General features: G+C 43.9%; 1 protein-coding gene across 1 annotated transcript in view; it reads left to right on the forward strand.

The window, feature by feature from the left end:
• ITGA8 (integrin subunit alpha 8) overlaps positions 1 to 25,518 on the forward strand; it is a 138,363-nt gene that overhangs the window by 12,684 nt on the left and 100,161 nt on the right. Inside the window, exons 3-10 of the mRNA XM_012932026.2 lie at positions 4,173 to 4,273; positions 8,889 to 9,012; positions 14,743 to 14,804; positions 15,962 to 16,007; positions 18,275 to 18,400; positions 19,306 to 19,350; positions 21,559 to 21,602; positions 23,898 to 23,954. Of these exons, the coding sequence (XP_012787480.2) occupies positions 4,173 to 4,273; positions 8,889 to 9,012; positions 14,743 to 14,804; positions 15,962 to 16,007; positions 18,275 to 18,400; positions 19,306 to 19,350; positions 21,559 to 21,602; positions 23,898 to 23,954 (605 nt within the window). The remainder of the gene's footprint in view (positions 1 to 4,172; positions 4,274 to 8,888; positions 9,013 to 14,742; positions 14,805 to 15,961; positions 16,008 to 18,274; positions 18,401 to 19,305; positions 19,351 to 21,558; positions 21,603 to 23,897; positions 23,955 to 25,518) is intronic.

Consider the following 25,518-nt stretch of genomic DNA (forward strand, 5'->3'; position numbering starts at 1 on the left):
CACAACCTTCATCCTGAAACTCAATCATATCCTGTGCTGAGAAGCCTTGCTTTGAGGTCATATTGGAGAGATTTATGTCATTTAGTTTGCTTCCTGACATGCCCATGCTGAGAGGTTTTCATTATTTCTTGAAGCAAATAAATGATCAGGTTCTAAACAGAAGCATACCGTGTTCCTCACCGTCTTGGGGCGCCACAGGAGACATTTAAAATTCTCGTTTCCCCAATAGATCTAGAACCAAGGTCTTTGATCCTAGGTAATTCAGCCAAGTGTGAGAATATCTAGAGATGAAAGTAGAAGTAAGATTACGTCTTACCCTGTGGAATCCTACCAGAATCAGCTCTGCTCCATCTGGTTGGGTGTGGTACTGAGGGATATGAAAAGGTCTGGTTTGGTTTTCTGTTGCCCTCACAAATGCCCTAGCAAGTAGAGAGATCATTCGGGAGATTGTTCTTCCATAGCTTTACATTAGCCCTCAGAGAACAGTTCCCACTCTAGAGGAGACAGGAAGAGGAATGATTTAAGGGAGTTAAAACCAGGGATGCTGGGTGAGCCAGGGGATGCTAGGATAGGGGCAGATGGAAGTAGCTTTGGGTGCCTATGGGGGGAACTTTCTGTTTTCTTACAGAAGGGAGGTTGTGGGGGCAGAGTGAGGGATTATTTTTCTGAAAAAGGGGTCATCTAGGTCAAATCAATCTGGTTCTCTCTGGTCTAAACTATTGCCAGTTCTAGCTGGTGAGAGACAAGTGTTTGTTCTATGAAGTCTGTGATTGTTTCTCCACTTATCTAAAACCTTGGAAAGGCTCATCATATAAAAGCAAGCCTGGAGATATTATTCAGTTGTGGCACATTTACATCTGTCATTCATGTTTAACAGTGGGACAGTAAGCCTGTTTTATAGGTGACACATTTCTTTTTGAATCCCCTTTTTATGAGCACTTCAAGTGGCTCCAGTTTTTGTTGTCAATAACAGTGTGGGAGATAGCTTCAAATTGCATCTCAAAGTTCCTGGGTAGTTAGTTCTCTGAAGCAAAATCCAAGAAGTTGAATTCCCTGGTGAAAAAAATAAAAAAAAATCCCCTTCAAAATTTAGGTGAATGTTTCCAACCTGCAGCATTGACTAGTTTACTGGAAAACAGTGAATGTTATTTCTTTTTCCCAATGACTAGGTGACAGAGATGAAGTTGCTATTAATTTGAGGCCTGGGATCTCTGCATGAGCATATAGGCCATGAGGCCTCTTCCCTGAATGCCACTTCAGGCCCTTGAGACCCTTTTTGCCTCTTTAATTTCTAGCTCTCTTTAAATTGACATGGGAGCTCATTTAGAGATTACATATACTGAGTTTTTCTTGAAAAGAATGTCCATCCAGATTTTCATTTATTTATTTATTTTAACTTAGATAATGGACAGAGGGTAGGACGTTTGCCTTGCACTCGGTTGACCTGGGTTCAATTCCTCCATCCCTCTCGGAGAGACCAGCAAGCTACCAAGAATATCCCACCTTCACGGCAGAGCCTGGCAAGCTACCTGTGGTGTATATGATATGCCAAAAACAGTAGCAACAAGTCTCACAATGGAGACATTACTGGTGCCCGCTCGAGCAAATCGAGGAACAACGGGACAACAGTGCTACAGTGCTAACTTAATGTTAGATAATGGTCTTCCGTCACTTAGATAACTTTAGCAATTTGTGTGTGTAGTGCTTGGGACTGAACCCAGATCTTTAGATACGGGCGCTCTCCACCGCTGAATGATGCACCCCTTCTCCTAGCACCTGGCTTTGCTTTCTCTATAGCTTGTGATACTAGGAGGAAGCGACTTAGGGATTGTCTCTTAGAAATATTGGGTCTCATAAGAGTTCTCTGGGGTTGACAATGTACCTGGGGGTAATAGTCTCCCATTAGAGAAGCACATGGGCAACTAACCAACCCTTAATGCTTGGCCCCGTGAAACCAGGGTCTCACTAGGAGTTTAGGAAGAAAAACAGAGGCCTTGGGGCAGGGATACAGTGGGCAAAGCACTTGCCTTGCAAGAAGTCAACCTTGGTTCAACCCCCAGGACCACATTATGGTTCTCGAGGCCCTGGCAGGAGCGATCCTGAGCACAGAGCCAGGAGTGGGCCCTCAGCACCGCCAGGAGTGGCCCCCAAACAAATGAGCAATGCGAAAGTAAACATTTCAAGCAGCCAGTTTTGGATGCTGGCCACACAATCTTCCAAAAAGAACAATCTTCACTTCCTTGCTTTGTGTTTTCTGATTTGCTCTTTGGTCTCACGTGACCAGCTTCAATTCAGCTGAGCTGTAGGGTCACTCATGGAAGAGACAAGGGAAGGTATCTCCACCCAATTCACAGAAGAAATTTAAAAAGATGCAGTGAGTCACCAAGACCAACCAGATCCTGGGGCCGATACTTTCTGTCTCTGAGTGTCATTCCTAAGTATCTCAACGAAAACATAAATATTTGGATTTCCAGTTTTATAGCTAATGTATAGGTAGCACTTATTCTTTGCCAGTTGTGAGTGAGAATTTCCAGAACTTATTTTTCTTGTAAGCCCCTCAGATGTCAAAAGCCCAAGAGTTTGAGGAAGGAAATTAATAATTTTCTACAAATGTGTCAAAATATATTTCAGAATTGAGATTGAGTATACATATTTTTGCATATAGAATGCATTATCTTTTTTTGTCTGTAATCATATGTACATTCAATCTCAGGTTAAGTATGTGCATGTTTTGGCTACACTAAATAGGAGTTAAAGGTTTGTTTTGTAACGCATTTTAGAGTCCAGGAAGATCAAGAAAACATACACCAAGAGAAATGCACACAAATAGAGGCCGTGGTACAAATGTACCTCAGGGTTCACGGACAACTGATGCTGATGCCCCAGTTAGCACCGTTCGTATCAAACCACGGGGGAATAGGTGGGTGGTCTGTCGGGGTGAAAGGAGGGTCATCTGCCTCTCAAGACCCGAAGTGCTTTGTAACTGGGTTTCCACCCAGATGGCCCCCTCACTCTTTCATCTGCAGAGCGGATACAAAACTGTGTTGAAGCCTTTTTTGGTGGCTCCAGGGACACGCTATCCAGTTAGAAACCAAGGCCTTCACCCCGTCAGTTTCTTCCCTTCCCTGTCCTTCTCGGAGGCCTACGGGAGGAAATGCTGGGGCCAGGGCCTTGGACACCTTCGTAAAGAGTCGTGGTATCAACGTATCTGAACCAAAGAGCCAACAAAACTCAGACCCAAAATACAACCACCAAACTTAAAAATGTGCCCGTAAAGGAGGCAGCTAGGGTGGGAGGGAAACGGGGGACCCTGATGGAGGGAATCTGACACGGGGGGGTGGGATGGATTGCTGTTGACGTTGCATGCCTGCGGGCTAGAGGGGAAGGAAAGGGCTTGCCTTGCAGCGCAGCCCACTTGGGTTCAAGCCCTGGCACCCAAAATGGTCCCTGCAGCCCTGCCAGCAGAGACCCCTGAGCCGAGAGCCAGGAGTAAGCCCTGAGCACAGCTGGGTGTGGATAAAGACCAAAAAATTGTATGCCTGAAACTCAACTATGAATAATTTTGTAAATCACGGTGCCTCAATTAAAAAAGAAAGAATAAAAGAAAACAAAGACAAATACCCCAAGGCCTTGGTGTTTCCTGCTGATTCCTGTAGCCGGGCCCAGCTCACGCTTCTCAGGCCTGGAGCTTTCCAAGCTTCACTACTGGGAACCTTCAGAACTCCAGAGCGGTTACAAATGGGGTCTTTGCTCTGGTAGAGTCAATGAGAAAAATGCGGATCGGAAACAATCGGGTGTCCTGCAGGCTTACTGCAGCTGCAGAGTAGAAACTTGCCCTTTTTTTCTTAGGTTTCACCTAAGGTGTAAATGGTCAGCTTCCAAACAATCTTTTCACCTGACTGGAATTTCCTTTTTTTAAATGAAAGCCTAGCAACAGTCTTAGAGCAGCCAAAGGGAACTCTCCTGTGTGTGGAAAAAAGGGGTTAGCAAGTCCCTCTCTTAGTTTTGTTTTTGGGGTCACACGGGGTCACACGGTGCTCAGGGGGGCGATGTGGTGCCAGGGATCGCACCTCCAAACACACGCTCGGCCCACTGAGCTCCCTGGCTCTTGGCAAGGCTCCAACTTGCTGCCATGTTTTGCAAACAATCAATGATGTCTTTCTTTTTGTCAGACAACCGGAAGATCAGAGTTAATGGGACCAGGGAACCCATCGAATTTAAGTCCAATCAGTGGTTCGGAGCCACCGTTAAAGCTCACAGAGGCAAAGTGGTGGTGAGTATCTGCTCGTGACTCAGGGCGCTGCTCTGGATGCGGGATCACGGGAAGGGCTGAAGTGGCGGGACTGCCAACATCCTCTCCTTGTGAGAACACGTCAGGCTCTCAGAGAAAAAGAGATGCCTCGGATTAGGGCTGGAGCCACAGCACAGCAGGGAGGGCATTTGCCTGGCAGGCAGTCGACCCGGGTTTAATCCCCAACACCCCATACGGTTCCTGAGCTCACCAGGAATGATCCCTGAGCGTAGAGCCAGGAGTCAGCTCTGAACACCGCTAAGTGTGGCCCCCAAATAAACAAACGAAAAAGAAACCAGAGCTGATGAGAAGGAAAGAATCCATTCAAGTCAGAGGGAAAGGCTTGTTTTCTAGATCAGTTATGTCATTTCAAATATTTCAAAAACCACTAAGGAAGACAGAGAAATAACAACTTTTCTCTTAAGAGGTACATATTTCATCAAGAGGTATTCATCCAGATGGTTAGGTCATTGCAAATATTTTAAAACAACTAAGCGAGCTAGAGAAAACCTTTTTTTCTTAAGAGGTACATATTTTATTAAGAGGTATGGAGAGGTATTTATTAAGAGGTAGTAAGAGGTACATACTTCATTGCTTACAATTTCTTGAAAGGGCTGATTTAAGTTTAACCAGGTAAACAGAACCGTTACTATTAGGATGCTAAAGAATAGTACTCAGTACTCTCATTCCTCCTTTTAAAAACTATAACAAAATTTTAATTTACTTTTTGGGCCACACCTGGCAATGCACAGGGGTCACTTCTGGCTCTGCACTCAGGAATTTACCCCTGATGGTGCTCAGGAGACCATATGGGATGCTGGGAACGGAACCTGGGTCAGCCGCGTGCAAGGCAAACACCCTACCCACTGTGCTATCGCTCTAGCCCCAAGAATTTTTTCTTTTAAAATGTATCTACTAAGGCTGAGGAGGTGGCTCGGAAGTACAGAACATACTATACATGTGTAAAGCCTTGGGTTGGGCCCCTGGCACCACATACATTGATTAACTAAAATGTAACTGGGCTTCATGGTTCCCCAAATACATTAAATATTTTTAAATTAAAACTGAGAAAAAGAATCCTCCTAAATATGAATCTTTGAAGTATTGTGACTTCGTAATTCCCTTGACTTATTTTGAGCAATGATTCAGGTCTATGTTATTGAGAAATAAATGTTCTGCTAAGTGCATCTGGAAATTTTTTTGTTGGGGGAATTTTTTAAACCATTGGCTTTCATTTCCTTACAACAAGAAAGAAATAACTTTGGCTTTTAGGATTTGTTTAAATCGGTTTGAATTATGATTTAATAAGAGCAAGGATCTAAAGGAAATGCTTTGCTTTATTTGGTCTTTGGTGAGCCCCCCAAAGGACTTTTGACATAAAGCAGATAATGTTTAAGATATAGATAGACTGCTCTTGTTACAAATCTAGCATTCACTATGTCTCTCTGTAGAATTCTATTTGCACTCAGATAGTCTTAGTATTCCAGAATTGGTTAAAAAAAAACACCAAACAGATATAAAAGTCTTTCTCATGCTTTAGTGGTACAAGCTGAGTAGAAAATATTTTGGGGTTAAAATATAATTTAATTATTGATTTTGTGTCCTAAAATTTATCTGCATCATATAATTGTTAACTATTTGATATTTGTTGACATCCTCAAACCATTGAGAATAATCCATAATAAACCATTGAGAGAATTAAAAAAATACACTATGTTCATAATAACTTGGGGGCAAGCCTGCCTTTTTTAAAATCATGTGATAGGAATTAAGATAATATATACTACTCCTTAGATTTAGTATTCTTCTTGGAGTATTAACACTTAGCAGAATAGAGTTAAATTCTACTCAAAGTGACATAATTTTTTAAAAAACAAAAATGCTGCAAACAAGCATCCTGGTGAGTATTCAGATACCGTGAGTGTGTTTGTGTGTATTCAGTGTGGCCAGGAGCCCCCACCGTGCCCCCGCCCCTCCCCACCAGTGTGAGGCTAGCAGATATTTGAAGCATCCCTTTGGGATGCTGACAGCCTGCAAACGCCAGAAAGAGTTTCTGTGGGCTCTGGCTACCTCCAGCGAGACTGCAGGTGGGAGCAGGCCCCAGGGGGCAAGGCCCCGGAAGTAGGTTCACACTACAGTGATGCCCGGAGCCAGGTTAGGACCCAGAAAAATGCTTGAAAATCAAGACCAGCCTTCCCTTCTCTGACATTGATTTGAGTGTGATGTCATTAAATTAAGAGAGACGCTAGTGGATCCATAGTTGAAGGTTTTGGAATTCTGTGGCCTTCCTTAGAGAGGAATGCTAGGGGGGAAAATAAGTGAAGCACACTTAGGGTATATTGAAGCAGCTTGGCAGAGCCTGGCAAGCTCCCTGTGGTGTATTCGATATGCCAAAAACAGTAACAAGAAGTCTCACAATGGAGACATTACTGGTGCCCGCTCGAGCAAATAGTGCTACAGTGCAGTTCAAAAGGTGCCCATGGAACCCAACAATGGGACCAACTGTGGGGCCATGTGATCAAAAGATGAAGGACTAGACATCTCAAAGAGGTAGTCTGTCCAAAACTTTATGCCTGAGTTCAGTGACAAGGGAATTGGACACAAAGATAAGTCAGAAGACTTTTCTATAGAATGAGTGAAGCACATCTACTCAGAATTGAGATTGTGACAAAGGCAGAGAAACACGGAGATTGTGTTAAAGAAGGTTCCAGATCAAAGATGACAGAGATATGACAGCTACATGCACCATAGTTCTTCAGCCATAAGGAAAAACGACCATCAGTGACACTGAGGCCGGTGGAGAAATCTGAAGGCGGTCCATAGTTCCGAGGCGAGGGCGGGAGTGCAAACACACCCCCGCTGTGCTCACTGATGCTTTAAGAAATGCAGAGCGGGTGCTGGCAGGGATGGAGGCCGAAGTTTCCTCCTCACCGGTCCTTAAAGAAGGGGCATGTGTTTCCCACCCAGCCCCCTGTAGAATGGGTGTCTGTGTCTGCATCACGCAGAAAACCAGAGAAAATGACCCAGCAAATGTGGACACAGAACAATGAGTGAGTCGAGGTGAAATGCAGGGAGGAACTTTTCATATTGTTCCAGAATCTATTCCCACCAACAATATCTAAGGCAGGACATCACATAGTATGTCTCGTTTCACTCCAGAGGAACATTCCTTAGATTAGAAGCCGTGAATGAAGCAGCAGCTAGATTTCTGCTATGATACATCATTTGCCATAAAATATAGAGCTGTGACAATGGGTTCACAAGTCCTTTGAATAGCAAAGCTAGTTGTTAACCTCTCTCCAATGGGCATGCATTGAATTTAGTTCAACATCCATTTATTGGGCACATTTTATATGCAGAACCCCTATGTTAATTGTTGTAGGCAGTTAAACTCATTTTAAAAGGAGTTCCAATGTCTGAGCAAATGTTTGTGTAGTAGTGCACACGCATCTTTATTTAATTTAACGTTAACTGGAAATAAGCACGAGACATTTCAGCCCTGTTCCTTCAGGGTTTGGTTTTGTAGCTTTGAGAAAGCATTTATGGAATGATTTCAATAATTCACTTCCTTCACACCTATTGTTTCAGTTCCTTGTCACTTATCTCAATAAATTTCCCCGTCTCCGGTGGGACGTTGCACTATTGTGAGTTATCTTGCAGGCAACATTTAGTGCCCCGGAAATGCTTCTGGTCATTCATATGTGCTTTTTTTCACTTTTATTTTAATTTTTTAATATTAAGTCACCACGAGATAGAGCATTCCAAAGCTGTTCGTGATTGGGTTTCACCATACAATGTTCCAGCATCCATGTGCTCTTTTACAATCTCTTTGATCCATCTTATAAAGTCGCTAAAATGAGCACAGTTTAGCTTTTTCAGCAAACATGCTTTCTCTCCCCTTCAATTTCATTGAACAAAAACCACTGAGTGAGCAAGTAGACCCCAGGATTCTGTCATGAACAGGAACACGATCAAATGCAAGTCACTGTTAGAAAGTGTAGAACGGCACCCACAGTGGGAAACGGGCAAGTCCACACAACAGATTACAAACTGTGTTCATGCAACACTCTCACAGTAGCCAACATCTTGAAATAACCTAAGTGTCCAAGACCAGATGAGTGAATAAAGAAACTAAGGTACATAAGGCAATACACTCAGCCATAAGAAAAGATAAGGTCAAGTAACTGCAACGTGAACAATGCTGTTGATGAAGCGAGTTGGAGGGAGAAGCCAGACACAGAATGATCGCTCGCATATATGAAAACATAGCAGAGGAATAACTAACGCCCAAGGCAACAGAATCTGAGAACTGTTCTTCAGTAGGATGTGGCCCATAGGGGAGCCAGGTAGGTGGGGGAAAGACCTGAGACAACAGTGAGAAATGCCTGTCACAGGCTGGGTGGTGGGAGAGGAACAAAGCGTTGGTAGAGATTGACGCAGGTGAAGGGATTGGTGTTGGAACACCGCATGTTCGAAACTCAATCATGAATAACTTTGTAAATCAACAGTGCCTTCATATTTTTCTTCTAATAAAATAAAACATAGAGAGAAAATTTTTTAAAAAAGAGAAATGTGTATTTCCTTTGGCACTTCTCAGGCCTGCGCCCCTCTGTATCACTGGAGAACTCTCAAGCCCACGGCCGAGAAGGATCCAGTCGGCACCTGCTACGTGGCGATTCAGAATTTCAGCGCCTATGCTGAGTACTCTCCGTGTCGCACCAGTAAGTGATTCCGACCCGAAACTGACCCTGGGCTGTTGGAGGCCGTGGACTCTGCACGGCCCCCAGCCCTGGAAAATCGTGGTGCCATTGGGGAGAAGGGATGACAGTCAAAATGGGCTTTTCCGGGATGCCTTGCTGAGTCATAGCAACCAAGACACCGAATTCTGGTAGTTCTTTTCCGCGGCTGATAAAATTTCGGTATCTTCAATGAAGTGAATGGGATCCTTTCATGGGCCTTCAACTTTCTGCTGGCATCCAGAGTCCAGTCTGTGGTGCCAAGAACGCTGACTGCCCACCGGCTAGTCCATTGCCAGGACAGTGTGTTTGCCCGTGTGACCTTGGGACTGTGGTCGGCAAGGACGTTCTGTCCAGCCTGAGTTCTCAGCAACTCTTCCTTTCTTTGGCTGGTGGTTATCCAGTGGGTGTTAATCTCCATTTCCCCAAGACACTCCGGAGCCCTGGGGCCCGAGCCTCACCTGGCTATGCTGGAATCTTCAGCACCTGTGTTTGAGATCAAGCCTGAGAGTGTCACCTTTGGGCCACAGCAGTTGGTTCACTGCACCTTCACGGAAGGAATAGTCTATGGTTTTGGAAAAATATGACTGGTTGGCCGAGGATCCTTACAATTCTTTGTTTTGTTTTGGAGACCACACCTGACAGTGCACAGGGGTTACTCCTAGCTATGCACTCAGGAATTGCTCCTGGCAGCACTTGGGTCCCTGTGAGATACCAGGGATCAAACTCAGGTTGCCCATGTGCTAGGCAAACACCCTCCCCACTGGACTGTCTTCCAGCCCACCCTTCCAACTTCCTCAGTGTCGTACTGCAATGTCAGAAAACTACAGTTTCTCATTCTATTCTTGATCATTTGCAAAATCACACGGGGAGAAGTGGTATTAGAAAGAAGATTCTGGGGCTGGAGTGATAGCACAGCGGGTAGGGCGTTTGCCTTGCACGCGGCCGACCCGGGTTCGAATCCCAGCGTCCCATATGGTCCCCTGAGCACCGCCAGGGGTAATTCCTGAGTGCATGAGCCAGGAATGATCCCTGTGCATTGCCAGGTGTGACCCAAAAAGAAAAAAAAAAAAAAAAAAGAAAGAAGATTCTAAGGACTGACTTGGGAGTGTTGATTTTTTTTTTAATACAACTGAATTCAAACTAAAACTAAAAATGTTTCCCATTTGGGGTGAATTTTTTTTCTAAGTGTACAGATCAGTTTAGGTAATGTTAGAAATAAAATGATGAGTGGATCAGTGATACCCAGGGTTAATACAGAAGCATTGATGAGCTTAGAGATCCTTTATACAGGGCCAGATGGGGGCAGCTCTCTCTGGTGGGGCTTGGTGAGGATTCTGACAGGAAGGAGGCTGCTGTACTGTTTAAAAACACTGACATAAGCCCACCACTACCCACGTCAGATGAATGAACAGTCAGTGAAACTGGGATTTTATTTTAAATGATATAAAAATGGGGTTCTCTCGAGGTAATGAACCTCAATGATGTTTTCATTCTACCCAGGATCCTATATTTTTGTTTACATGTTTATTAGCTTTTCTAATTAGAAAAATGTGTAAAGAAACACATTTTTTCCAAATGACATTTAAGTCTGCTTGGGCAGTAGATTCTTTTTTTATTTGACGATCAGTGGTGTGCAATGTTACAGTACAATGTTAACAGAACTTCAGGGCTCACCTCGACCCTTTAAATGAGTACCCAGCACACCCATCAACTGTCCAGTGCCATCCCACCCCTCCAAAGACCCTGTCCCCATCCTCCCCCCCCCCCAGCTTGCCCTTTAACTCTGTCTACCACCACAGTTTTCACCAAGTTTAGTCTAGGAATAAGTCCTGTTGCTTCCTGCCAGTTTCTTTGCTTTAGTTGCCAGATCATCCCACTTACGAGTGAAACCATCTGGTAACTGACTTTCACTTCTCAGCATAATCACCTCCAGTTCCACTCATTTTATCCCCCAAGGCATGATGTTGTTGCTTTTAATGGCAGCGTATATATTCCCTAGAGTACACAGACCACAGTCCAGTCATCTGGGGCTGGCCATGTCAGTGAGCCCAGGCTGGGGCTACTAAGAATAATGCTGTTATGAATTAGTGGGTTCAGGTTGCTTGTCTAGATGCCTAGCATTGCTGGATCATCAGGAATTTCCTTTTTTTGTGCTCAGGGATCACTCCTGGCAGGGCTCATGGGATGACAGGGGGTGCTGGGTTTTGAACCCAGGTTAGCTGCCTGCAAGGCAAGCACCCTACCTGTTATACTATCTTTCCAGGCCCTGGCATTTTCACTTTTATCTTTTAAAGTTCCTTCCATATGGGCTTCACAATATACAATCCCACCGACACTTGTGTCCAATGTATGTGTGTGTACACACATGTACACGCACATGTGCACATGTATGTGTCCTGTTTTTTGTTTGTTACATTCACTTCTTTGTTTTTTGACACAAGCCATTCTCACAAGTGTGAAGTGATAACACCCGTGGGGGTTGTTTGCATTTTCTTTTCTTTTTTTTTTTTTTTTTGCTTTTTGGGTCACACCCGGCAATGCACAGGGGTTACTCCTGGCTCATGCACTCAGGAATTACCCCTGGCGGTGCTCAGGGGACCATATGGGATGCTGGGAATCGAACCCGGGTCGGCCGCGTGCAAGGCAAACGCCCTCCCCGCTGTGCTGTCGCTCCAGCCCCTGTTTGCATTTCCTTAATGCTGAGCGATGCTGAGCTTTTCCTCAGTGTCTGTGGGCAGCTGTGGGTCTCTGGAGAAGTGTCTATAACACACATTCGGAAGCAGAGCACCAAGTAAAGCAAATACTTGGTGAGTTCAAGGAAGTCACATTCCAGAGGGAAGGCACACTGCCTGCGTGGGAACAAACAAGCTCAAAATATCATTTCAGGGAGCCAAAGAGAAACTATCGCCAGGGTCGGGAGCAGGGATGGGAGCCCTGGGTGGGGAGCAGGGCCTGGTGGCTGTCTCTCAGCAGGTGGGCGCTGCAGGGAGAAGGGGATCTTCCCAGGCCTGGGCAACACCGACCAAAGGAAATTCGGCATAGAGTCCGCTCAAGGCAGTGTGCTGCTGGGCCTGGAAGAGCCAGCCAGGTGGACACGCTGAAGATACAAGTCCGGGAGAGAGGTCAACTAAATCCCGAGCCGACCTGGGCAATGAATGGCAGAGCTGCGTGTCAGTATTGACTCAGATGTAATAGGGAGGATCGGGAAAGAAGCTGTCAGATGATTTCATTGATCTCACTGATTTCTCACGGCTTGTTGGAGTCTGCCCCATCACCACAGATTACAGAGCTAAAACAAGGCGTGCAGCCTTGCTGGAGATGCCTTCCTCCCGGGATCCTCGGGCTGAGCCCTGCACTGCCATTCTGCCCTGCTGCTGTGACGGGGTGCGGGGGGGAGGGCTCCGACAACAAAGCAGCCCATCTGGACTCGAGGTGTTGAAAAATCGCAGTGGGAACTGGAGCCACTGATCTGAATCTGTGAGTTCCAGCACATTCCACGGTGTGGTCCACAGGCAAATGATGGTGCCGATCTCTCTCCTATATCCCGCCCCCCCCCCCCGCCTTAAATCAAAGAAAAGCTGCACAAAAGTAAGACGAACTTCATGGTGAGTTGCAGCATAGTTAAGTACATGGCTCAGAATTTCTGCAACGCAGGACACAATCAGTCTTCCTATCCTCTGGCCTCTCTCTGGCTGTGAATTCTTCTTCCTCCTCAACCCCCTCCCAGCAGCAGGCTTCCTGTCTTCTCTGAGGGGTTCACAGTCCATTAACACAAAGCCAGCCTGTTCAGGAGCATATGGCCAGTAGCCCCGCATACGCACATCAGCAATATTACTTTCAAAAGAGAATTGAAGGAAGCCGCTCGTGTTAATTCCACACTACAAACCCTGTCCATTGATACTCGGAGCAACGTGGATGCTAATGCCTCATTCATATTAATGACATGTCCAGGGCTGGGTCGGTTATTCATAATTCAGGGTGGGGTGGGGGCGGGGGGCTTCTACACACTCTTCCGTTCCACTCTGGAAATCAGCCCATAGGAGTGAGCCATCAGCCTGATACCCCGGATTTCCGAGTTGCTTCTGGGACATCATGGTAACACTTATCTATGCTCTGGGAAGAGAGATTCCTCCAGCCCTCAGAAAACTACAATCCTAAGAGAGAAACCACTTTGCAAAGAAAAGACTCTCACTTCCGAGTAGAACCAGTGCTTAAACATTTGAGGATGGCTGTTTTCTCATTACATTTTATGCAGAATCAGTATTTGCTCTAAACTTTTTTTCACTTGTTTTGAAGCAAAATTATTTCAAGGAAATGCTCATGTCCTCTCTCTCCCCCACCTCTCGTCTCTTGAAAAACTTACTGTATTGGAAATAAAACATCAGAGGTGATTTTTTTTAAGGGAGTTGAAAGAAAGATTTGTGCATTAACAAATGCATTTCTAAGTGCTCCTCCAAATAGTCCAGCATAGGAACTAGAACAAGAATCTTTCACACCCAGGGGCTGGAGCGATAGCACAGCGGGTAGGGCATTTGCCTTGCATGCTGCCGACCCGGGTTCGATTCCCAGCATCCCATATGGTCCCCTGAGCATCGTCAGGAGTAATTCCTGAGTGCAGAGCCAGGAGTAACCCCTGTGCATCACTGGGTGTGACCCAAAAAGCAAAAAAAAAAAAATCTTTCACACCCAAAGAAGTGACAGAAAACAGGCGGTGACTGCTGGAGTCAGGCTAAGACCCAGCCAGAAAAGGGGAGTCAAGATTCCAGGGCGAGTGGGGAGGACTGGATCCATTTCACAAAGCTTCTGAAACCGATGCGTGTCCTTTTCCTGTGGTGACAGTCACTTCCTCTTGCCTCTTGCTTTGTTTTTCACTTGGGGGTCCTTAAGAAAGAGAGAATAAGCGTGTGGTCACATCTAACCTCACAGTTCCCCATGAGGCCCCCATTCTGAGCCATGTCTGGGGGTCAGTTTTAAACACTTTAGAAACTGTGGATGCTTTTCAAGTAGCACTGTCATAGCACGGTCATCCCCTTGTTCATCTATTTGCAGGCACCAGTAACGTCTCCATTGTGAGACTTCGTGTTACTGTTTTTGGCATATCGAATACAGCATGGGTAGCTTGCCAGGCTCTGCCGTGCAGGCTGGATACTCTCGGGAGCTTGCCGGGCTCTCCGAGAGGGAACTTTTCAAGTACAAAGGCTAAATAGAAAATAATGATCCAAATGTATGCCCTGGGACCTTTTTATAGATATATCCTGAGAATTCACATGCTGGCTGGCTCGATTTTATAAACCTGCCTGGAAATGTTCTAGTGAATCACAACAGTCCTACTGACACCATGATCAGAAGAATAACTGGGACTGGAAATAACCTAATTTATTAGTGTATGACCTAATGCTGATGGACGCATTTAAAGTTGATCTCCTAGAGGCCAGAGTTACACTACAGCAGGTAAGGCGCTTGCCTGGCACGCAGTCGATGAGAGTTTGAGCCCATCACCACATACAGTCCCCCAAGCACCACCACGAGTGACCCTGAGCTCAGAGCCAGAAGTAAGCCCTGAGCACAGCCTGGTGAATCCCAAGACTTCCCCCTGGAAAATAAAATTTTTTTAGAACACTATGAATAAGCAAGAGGCTCTCCTGAAAGGGTCATTGGAATAGATCTTGGAAATGATGACACTATAACATTGATCTATTTTTATTTTTCTAGGCAACGCTGATCCCGAAGGCCAGGGCTACTGCCAAGCAGGGTTTAGCCTGGAGTTCTACAAGGTGAGTTCTTTTATTCTATTTTATATGATATTTTAAAATCCCTCTGCCTTTCATTTCCACTTCTGCCTCTACCCTCTCAATAAACACCACCAACACCAGGAACTTGAGTAGTTTCCTAGCCCGGGCAAGTTCATAATTTTTGTTTTGTGTGTGTATTATTTGTTTGGACCAAAGCAATCTCTGCAATAAGGACCAATTAAACAGCACAGGGGGGTGGAAAAAGAATACAATGGACAGGGCATTTGCCTTGCATTCGGCGAACCTGGGTTCAATCTCTGGCATTTTATATGGTCCCCCGAGCACCACCAGGAGTGATTCCTGAGTGCAGATTCCTGAACATCACTGGGAATGACTCAAAAACAAACCCAAAAAAAATTTTAGATGATAAACAGTACAAAATGTCTATGATGAAAAGGTCAGTCTTTCTTCCCGCCCCTTGAGGCAGTTGAAAAGATCACAACAACCTATTAGAAGCTTTTTTCTCTGAGCTGCAACCAACTGATTAGATTTAATATTAGTATGAATTCCATTTCATGTTTTGCAAAATAAACACAGAGATGTCCAAGGAGACTGTATGGAAGGTGCGTGTAGGAGGGTGGAGTGTAAGAGTCCATGGTTTTAAAAACATTATAGAGAAAGCTCCTCTGCGTCTGAAATTTTAATCTCTACCATGGGCTTTTTTCCCACTCTATGAAAATGAAACTTGCAGAGGATGGGAGCAAAGCTGCCGGTACAGAGCAGTTGTATTTGCTGGCCAAGATTTATATTTGTTCCCCTGGGAAGGTGACAGGTTTGCAGATATATGGGAGAAACAACATCGCGTGGCCTTGAGAAAAATAAGAGTTGAATTCTTTTATTATTTCGTTTGTCTGCTAAGCTGCATGGTATTAAATGTGTCAATATTTGCTTACCCAAGGCAGCGCCAAAACACTGAACTTCTATCTTCCCCGGGGGAGAGACTTCACCTTTAAAATGATTTCATATAACACACTAAGTAATGGGAAGAAAATGAACCGGTGTCGATTCAAAAGGACCTGCGTCTTCCTGAAAATGCTCTATTTCATTTTTATGTCTCATTTTATTTTGAATAGATGACTAGAGTACGGTAATTTATTACCAGGTTTTTCTACCCAGCTGCCTCTCTTTCTGTTTTGTAGAATGGAGATCTCATCGTGGGAGGACCTGGAAGTTTTTATTGGCAAGGTATGTTCTGTGAGCAGAAAAGCAGGCTCTTTTGTTGGTCCTCATCTGAAGATGAGGAGAGGCCACACCAATACTGACTTTTTAAAATTTTTAATTAATTAATTTTTTAATAGAATCACAGTGAAATACACAGTTACAAAGTTGTTCATGATTGGGTTTCAGTCATTAATGTTCTTACTCCCTTCCCTTCCCCAGTGTACATTTCCCACCAGCAATGGTCCCAATTTCCCTGCCCCCATCCCATCCACCTACCTCTATGGGAGGTACTTTCCTTCTCTCTCTCTCTCTCTCTCTCTCTCTCTCTCTCTCTCTCTCTCTCTCTCTGTGTGTGTGTGTGACTCTCTCCCTCCTTTTGGGCTTTATGGTTTACAATTCAGATACTGAAAGGTTATCATGTATATCCCGTTACCTACTTTGGACACTCAGTTCCTGTCCAAAGTGGCGATCATTTCCAACTATTATTGTCACAGTTGAGTTGGCGATCATTTCCAACTGTTATTATAATACTGGTCCCTTCTCAACACTGAATATTTTTGTGTGATGGGATCTTTATATCTTCAAATGAATGAGGCATCATATCACTATGTGCATTATCAGAATGATTTTTTTTAAATACTGCTGCCACTTAATTCATTGACGCAGCAGCTATGGATGGAGGCTAACCCAAGCATTGGTGCTCGACGCCAGGAATGCACTAACGGAAAAATTAATCATCTGGTTCTGAGAGAGTGTCACAAAGGCCAGAGGCAGCCCGAAGGCAAACTCATTTGGGAGCAAGTTCCCCTCAACTGAGATGTGAAGCCTGAGTCAGAATCTGCTGACAGACAGGGGGGACCCTAGGAAATGTTTGTGGCTGCAGTGACAGTGACTGAAAGAGAAAAGGAGGAAAGTCGGGGTGAGAAGACCTGATTAATAAAAAATGGAAAAGTTTTTATTTTTTAATTATAATTAGAAAATATCATTGCAAATAATTAAGTTTATGATATTAATGTTCAAAGTTACTGCATACAACTGCTACCAAAGTACTCCTGAACCTGTACCAGTGTCTTTAGGTCACTTCTGATCCCATCCCTTTTTCCCTCCCTCAGGTCCCCAAATGTCCCTAGTTTTCAACACCCTTATCCCCGGTCCTCCCCCCGCCCCCACCACACACACTCACACATAACTCAGGTCACAGGAGCAACTCAAAGAAATGGCAAAGTCGAGGGAAAGAGGACATTAGGCTCTAAACCACGAAAACTGGCAGATTCTATAGACCTAGTTCATAATTCAGGAGTAAATGCTATTATCCTAAATATCACAGCAGTACGTTCAGGAGCAGCCCCTAGATATATTTATGAAGATTCTATTTATTACTTGATTTGACAGCTTTTTCTTTTGGTATCTTAATCAGAAATATTGAAGATATTATGTGTGAATTCCCAAGGAATAATTTAGCTTTATTATTAAATGTGTACCTTCCTAAGGCATGCCTCAAGTTTTCTCCCAAAGCACACAAAATCATCTTTCCAAACCCTTAGTTATCCATAATAAGTGGGGGATGCAGAGAACTCTTTGTCATGAAAGTTCACTGACCATTCTGTCCACTCAAATACAACTAACCAGATTTCAAGACTTCTGATATTAATTCGACTTGCGAGAAATTAATCCAAGTTCTTATATCAATGTTGGTGCCCAGAAATTGCTTTTTTACTTTCTTCTCCTTCCCTTTTCTTCATTCTTTTTTTTTTAATTCTGTATTCCCCAGACCTTGCTGCTTCCCATTATTATGCTTTTATGTTCTATATATACAGTTTAGCATTGGTAGTTCAAAAATTATGGCATTCTTTCCTTTAACTCACCTGACATGCTTCACAGCTTATTGAGCCAGTGAGTTAGATCCAATATATCTGGTGTTACTAGACTACAAAGCGTATTATTACAGTGCCAAAGAGACCTGGACCATAGTTGACTTTAGAACATATCTTCCTCCAAGAACCTCAGTTTTTCCACCATTAAGACTCTAGATTTTAGCAAAATGATTTCAAAGACTCTGACCAGAACATTCTACAATGTTCTAGAATAAATGCTTCATCACCTAAATTTCACCTGCATGGACACTCTACCTTGCAGTCCTAGTCACAAGCAGAAAATTTGTTATTGAGTTGCAAGCCGTTGGATATTCACTGAACATGATCCAAGGAATCTTCCATGTTCAGATGTCCTGTGTCAGCTGAGGGAGGGTGTATGTCTTCATCCAATCAATGCATTGATTTGTTTAAATGCAGGTCAAGTGATCACTGCCAATATTGCAGATATAATTGCAAATTACTCATTCAAGGATATCCTAAGGAAACTGGCTCGAGAAAAACAGACAGAAGTGGCCCCAGCTTCCTACGATGATAGCTACCTCGGTAAGAGCCATTGCACTGCCTCTGTGGTTTCTTAAAAGACGAAGGGGTCACGTGTAGATGCTACTCTGATACCTGATTGGTCCGGTGTTATTTGGAAAACTTTATGCAGATTTTCTTATTAGCTTAGAGTGGACTCAACCTTTCCTTCTCTTTTCATTCAGCCCTGCCATATGCCTTACTTGAGAAATATATTGCAGGCTCCATAACAGTATTTAGCTCGTAAACTATTTTGCCAGTGATGGATTCTATATACTAGTGTGGCTTCCCTGTTCCTTATAGGGAAACAAGATAATAACCCTTTCTGATTTTGAGAGCAACGGTAGGAGACTTTCCAATGCCTAGAAAGTTCTCAGATTTTATGATGAGTAAGAGGCTCAAAGGCATTTGTCTGTACAGTTTTCCTGCTTTGGCACCCTGTTGGCATTTGACTTACTTGAAGACATTCCTTTTTAACTGCAGTTACCTCAGCTTAAAATAGAGCAAAGTAAGATTTGTGGAAATCACCATGAAATGTATTAGGAAGTAGGCCTGTTGGCTGACCAGAAAGTGCAAATGCTGTGCCCAAGACCGCTGGGACAGTTTCGTGATCACAAATGAACTGGTTGCTCTTCCAAGGCATCATGACCGCTAGGATCCACTTTAACGTGGACTCTGCGGCATTCCTGCTCTGGAATGTGTTCTCAAATCTGACTGTATTATCACACTCAGAAGAAACAGATCTATACAATTCTAGAATTGAATTAAAAAATGTTTGTATTAATTTTTTTCCTGGCTAGAAATCTAAATGTTTTCAATATGTGTTAAGTTTTTTTGCACAAATAGTACATTAGCAGTTCTTTCATTGTTCTGGGGATAGCATATTGGTGAAACCTCTGAGTTTGATTGGTTTCTTTTCGTTAAAACAGGATACTCAGTTGCAGCTGGGGAATTCACTGGGGATTCTCAGCAAGGTGAGACAGTTGAGCTTTGGGTTTAGAGGGAAATGGTAAAATGATCTGTTAAGTTATTTGAACGCTGTGGTTTCTTTTGCTACTACAAAAATCTATAAATGAAATCCCAGAATGTGCATGATAATGTTTCTTAGAATAATGAATCATTAAACTCTTGAGCACAGGTTTGGAAGTCTTGAAGAATATCTATCGTTTGGGGGTTTGGGACCACATCCTGCTATACTTTGGGGGTAACTATCAGATATGTATTTACTCAGTGGGCACTCTTGGCAGTGCCCAGGGCCATGCGGTGCTACGAATTATACCTGGGCATCTCACATACAAAGCATGTGCAGTGGATTACCAGGGACAGAGAGAACCTGATTACATTGGTGGAGGGTAGTGGCCACTGGTGAAGGGATTGGCATTGGTACAATATAATCCTGAAACTCAATGTCTTTGTAACTTTGTAATTCATGGTGAATCAATAGAAAAAGCAAACTGTCAATTAAGCTTTATAGAATCTAGTCAAGGCAGTAAAAATCTATAGTTCTTAAGTTCTACTGTTCACCAAGCATGGACATTGAGCCAACTGTTCTATCATGTTATAGTAGAGATACTCATAGGGAGATCCTGTGAGTATCTCAATGAGGAGCTATTATAAAGCACTGTGCATTGTCCAGTAGATAGAAGATGTTTAGTAAACTGCAGGTTCCTCCAGGCTGTTTCCTGGTGTGGCTGATGTCCAATTCCTGTATTTCAAGGCTCAAGATCTACATTTTTCCAGCATGTTTTATTGGTATTAAGAGACCTCAGAAGGTTTTACTATGAGTTATTAGAATGGATCTAAAAAAAGTTTCCTTTCTTCTCTCCCAGTGGAGTATTTTATAGCTGAGTGACAGTTCTGCTAATTTGCCTTAGACTCTAGGCAATTTAACTGTCTCAAGAGCTTAGGCAATTATGGTGAACATCTTTAATCAACATTACACTGAATAACTCCTTACTGCTGTGGCCAGAGGAGATTGCAGGCTCCTGACTTTCTAACTGATATGAGTTGTTGTAAAGGATTCTCAGTGTTTGTGGGGTACAAGAAGTGGCGGCTGCCACCTAATTCAAGTGGCATAATGACCTCTTCCTGTCTCCCAGTTGACAGGTCTGATCCTGATATCAGTCAACTCCGTTATATTTGACTACAGTTTGTTTTTAACTGCCAGGATCATTTAACTCCTACTAAATAAAGATGATTGAAAACTGAGCTGTGTTCTAGCCATGCTGACAGTGTTTCTGGCCTTCTGTCCAGAGAGCAGAGTTTTTTCCCAACTCTGTAGCATTCTTCAGCTTCCCTGCTGCTGCTGGGCCTATCCTCTGCTCCTGGGACTATATGGGATGCCAGGGACTGAGCCCGGGTTGCCTGCTTACTAGGCAAATGCTCTACCCACTGCACTATCTCTCTGGCCTCCAACATATTCCTTCCTGCTGACCATTCCCACCTTCATGCAAACATTCTCTTACTTTTCCCCATTCCCAGGCTGCCAGGTTACTTCCTAATTCTGCTACCAACAACTCCGGGGTTGTAGACTCTCTTTATTTTATGACATGACACTCTTCCATAGATAACCCAAACTGTTACTGCCTATGCTAGTATAAGGGCTGTCACCCCAGTAAAAGCCGGAGAAATCAGAGCTGGGCTTAATCTCCAGGGTCTGCCTTGCTCAGATCTGACAAGTCAGGCTCTAGGTCTAGAAATAGAAGCACACAGAGACTGGGGACACGGGCGCATCACCAGGGCTCGCTTGTGTTCTGTTTTCTATTGTCCACGTCTGAAGCAAAAGCAAATAAAGAACAGTGACTTCAAACTTCCAGTACCCCACACCTTACTTATTTGTTTAAAATGCCAAAGTAGTAGCTTTGATTGGTTGTGTAGCTTTAAAGTCTGGGTGGCACTCCCCTTCTAAATGACTATTTTTTTAATCTATTTTTTTATTTTAATTTTTTTATTGAATCACCATGTGGAAATTTACAAAGCTTTCAGATTTAAGTCTCAGTTATATGATGCTTGAATACCCATCCCTTCACCAGTGCACATATTCCACCACCAAGAATCACAGTATACCTCCGCCCTCCATGCCCACCCTCCCAGCCCTCCACCCCACCTGTGTAGCTGATAGATTTCACTTTACTTTCACTCTACTTTGATTACATTCCTAAATGACTGTTCTTAATCCCTAGAATTGGTTGCTGGAGTTCCAAGAGGAGCCCAGAACTTTGGATACGTGAGTACCTGAAATGCATTCTAGGGTATTTACTTATCCATGCCAAGAGTCATGTTTCATATAGCTTGTAGATATTTTAAAGGCTGGAGAGGGAACCCAAAGGGTGGAGTGCAGGCACTGCACGAGGGAGACCCGAATCCATCCCTGACACCACATGGTCCCCTGAACACCACCAGAAGGACTGCCAAGCACAGAGCCAGGAGTAATCCCTGGGCAATGCTAGATGTGCTCCAAACAAACAAAACAGAAACAAAAAATAAATGCCTGTTCATATGGATCTGTTACTGAAAGAGAAGAAAACCAAGTCAGGCTAGCTTTATTCATTTATTTATATTTTCTGCCCTAGAAGCAAGATCAGCTACATAAACTGTGGGACCCAATTAAAAATGAAAATATTATTCAAAATTATTAAGATTCAAAATTATTAAGAAAAGTTTCATCCAGCAACAGGTGGGCTTTAAACCAAACCCAGAGTCCATCTGGGTGTTCCCCCCACCACCACCAGCCTTGTGCACAGTCCAAGAATCACTGGAGAGGGTCATTGGTGATCCCCATTTCAGAAACAAGATGTCCCGTTTGATAGAGTCGATTGTCATGTCCCTGAGTCCTAGTGCTGCCAGACAAACGACCATAAGCAGAGGGACCTTGAACCACACCAGTATATGGACCCACAGTTCTAGGGAGCAGACTCTGAATTCCAGGTGTTGAAAGCCACTGCCCAGTTACAATTTTTACTCCAGCTGGACTGCCCAGTTAAAATTTCTGGACTTCCTGGAGCATGTGGCCACATTTGTAGCCATGCAATACCTCCAAACTCTGCGACACTGATGATTCAGTAGGAACACACCAGAGTGGAGGGGATAGAGGCCAACCAATCTCCACTGACAAAAGTTACACAGAAGGACTACCTTGTAACAACATTTTAGAAATCCCTCAGACAAGGAATTAATATCTGCATGGTGAGATGCAACGATTTTCACTCATTTTCTTCTAAGAAAATATTTTTGACCATTCTATTAGCGATTTATTGGTAACAAGCAACATAAAATAAATTATTGTGGGCCTGCTACAGGGTTAAGCTTGAGGGGTAGTTGAGAAAATTGGAGACAATAGTGGAGGAAGGTGACAGCGGTGGAGGGACTGGGGGTGGAATATTGAATGCCTAGAACAAATAGTCATGAACAACTTTTTAAATCATAGTGTCTAAATAAAGTGTGTGTGGTGGGGGGGAGGGGAGAGGAAATGGTGTTGGAGGTGTCACTTGTCCACAGTGTTGAGGGGAAGTGCGTCCTGGCCTTCCCAGCTCCTGGGGTCCTGCCTTTGTGTGGCATGTGCCAACCACACCTCAGACTCCCCTCCAACTCCCTGTGTGTTCCTGGCGTCTGCGTCCAGGCCCTGCCTCTCCTTTCTCACGTGCTCTCCTGGTCCTGGCGAAGAGGAACAGATCCACTGTGACGAGCTTTACAAGATCCTGCTTGGTCTGATCTGCTGTTTGACGATTAGATCTAGTAAGCTCAAGGTCCTAGGAGGCAATTCCAGAAAGAAAACTTTCTGGCAGGCTCAAACCCAAATGTTATCACTCATTCCTACCACAAAGAAAAAAAGGAAGAGGAAAGCTGACTTTATGAAAAGAAAAACATTTAACATCATTTTTAGAGTTTATTAACTATATACCAGGTATTGACTCGGGTTGTGAGTGGAAAGAATAGGGCTCTTTTTGCTCCAGAGAGCCTTTTTAAAATGTTTTAGTTTTCCTAAGCACCAGGACTATGAATTTCTCCAAGTGGCCTAAATACAGAAATGAACTGAGACAAAAAAAAAACCATACTGATGAGATGAATGAACTGACCATGGGACTCATTGTTCTCGGCATTATTGAATTCAAATTCTACACTTATGATTAATAAACATGCGTGTTCCCGAGAAGGATCACGGATTTAACCATGAACAAAATGTTCAGTTGGCTTTTTCTTTCATGTTGTCGGGCCACGTCCTGCAATTCTGGGGGCCCAGAGGTGCTTGGGGACCACCAGAGCCACAGGCAGTGGGGGACACATATGGTGCTGGAGATCATGATGACCAAGGCCTGTGCTCTGTGCCTTGAACCACACTCCTTGGCCCCACAATCGGCCTTTAGTTAAAAGTTATTATCATAGGCTTTTGGTTTTGTCTTACATATAGCTAACCATTGAAAACTTCTGACAAGAACTTAAGAATGATTGATATTCTAGGTAAAAGAAATGCTTCCCAATTCTGTGTCCAGTGATGCAATCTATATAATTTTTATGATTTCAGGTTTCCATCATTAACTCCACAGATATGACCTTCATTCAGAATTTCACTGGTGAACAGGTGAAGATATTTTTAATATCGAGTAGTCCATGTCATTCTGTATTAAATGGATATTGTACCACTCTTTATGATCTTTCATCAAACAGCTATTTCCTGAACCCATCCAGTGAGTTCAGGACATTGGGACTGTCCCCAACCCAGACTAGCGGAGCTGGGAGGAGACGGTGGAGGATGGTCTGAGCCATAAATATACGCCCATCAACATTTCGGATGCTGCTCAATGATAGTATAAAGGAAATACTCTAAATGCAGAGCAGGTGGCAAGGGTTGGGTAAATGATCAATCCTAAGGCCCAAATGACAGCATCTGAGCTGGGGTGTGAATGACAAGCCATCATGTCTAGAATGTTCCAAACATGGGATAGCCACCCTGGATGCAGTATCTGGGCAAGATTGCGAGCACAGTTGGGCTTTGGGGGATATGGGTGATGGGACAGAAGTAAGTGATAAGGACAGTGGCTGTCATATAAGCTCACTGGGCAACGCTGTTGGTGTTTAGGGGCCAATGTTTCATTCAAAGTGCAGTGGGAAGTAGATTTGTATAGATATGGATTTGAGGTGGTGGGGGGGGGGGGGCGGTGAGGCAATCTGTGGTACTCAGGGCTCACTCCTGGCTCTGCACTAGGAATCACTCCTGGATGCCAGGGTTCAACCTGAGTTGGCCACTTGCAAGGCAAATGACCTACCTGCTGTACTATCTCTCAGGCCAATAAAGCAGTGTATTTAATTGGCACTTGGCACCTGGTACCGGGGTCCTAATTCATCCAGGTTACTGTGATTAAAAAATCCATAGGCTTGGTGGCTAAAGGAGCAATTATATTTGATCACAGTCTGGGTTTGGGAAGCCAGATCTGATCAGTCTACTTCCTGCTTTGTGAACACATGTGTTCTGTTGAGTCCTCATGTGTTGAAGCTCACAGGGGTCTCAGATAAAAGTTCTAGCCCCATTCACAGGGGCTTCCACCTCCATGTGCTCATCCTTTCCCCAAGGTCCACATCCTGGTACCATCCTAATCAGATTCAGGTTTCAACATATGAATGGGTGGGGAGAGGCAGTGAAATATTCTATCGAAGACAACCTTGTATATTTGGAAGAAAGAGAGAAAAGGTGGGGAAACAGAAGTTCTGCAAGATCTTGTCTTTGACGTACTCATGGCCTCTGCAAAGGGCATTTGGCACCCTCACCTACTCTGAGCTGGACACTGTCCTGGACACAGAAGAGTGAAAAACACTGACCAATCTCTACCTTTGGTGAAAGAATTTTAGAATGGGTTATAAGCTGATTCAATGAGAAGATGAAGAGGAGCTAAGTCAGCCAAGACTTTGGCAGAATACAGAATGGGGAAATAAAAGTCTTGGCAAGATGTAACTATGGGCTGAATCATGAAAATGCAGAACTAACTCTGGCCCTATACTCTAAGCTCTGAAACATGGGGAAAATTGCTATGCACTAGGTATCCTCAGAACGTTTAATCATCTTGCCAGGATGCTCAGCATCTCACAGGGATGCCCGAATAGATGCCAAGGTTACTGTGGATTCCACACTGGATGAGAGGTTAGGCTAA

Source organism: Sorex araneus, chromosome 9 (assembly GCF_027595985.1).
Source record: "Sorex araneus isolate mSorAra2 chromosome 9, mSorAra2.pri, whole genome shotgun sequence".
NCBI lineage: Eukaryota > Metazoa > Chordata > Mammalia > Eulipotyphla > Soricidae > Sorex > Sorex araneus.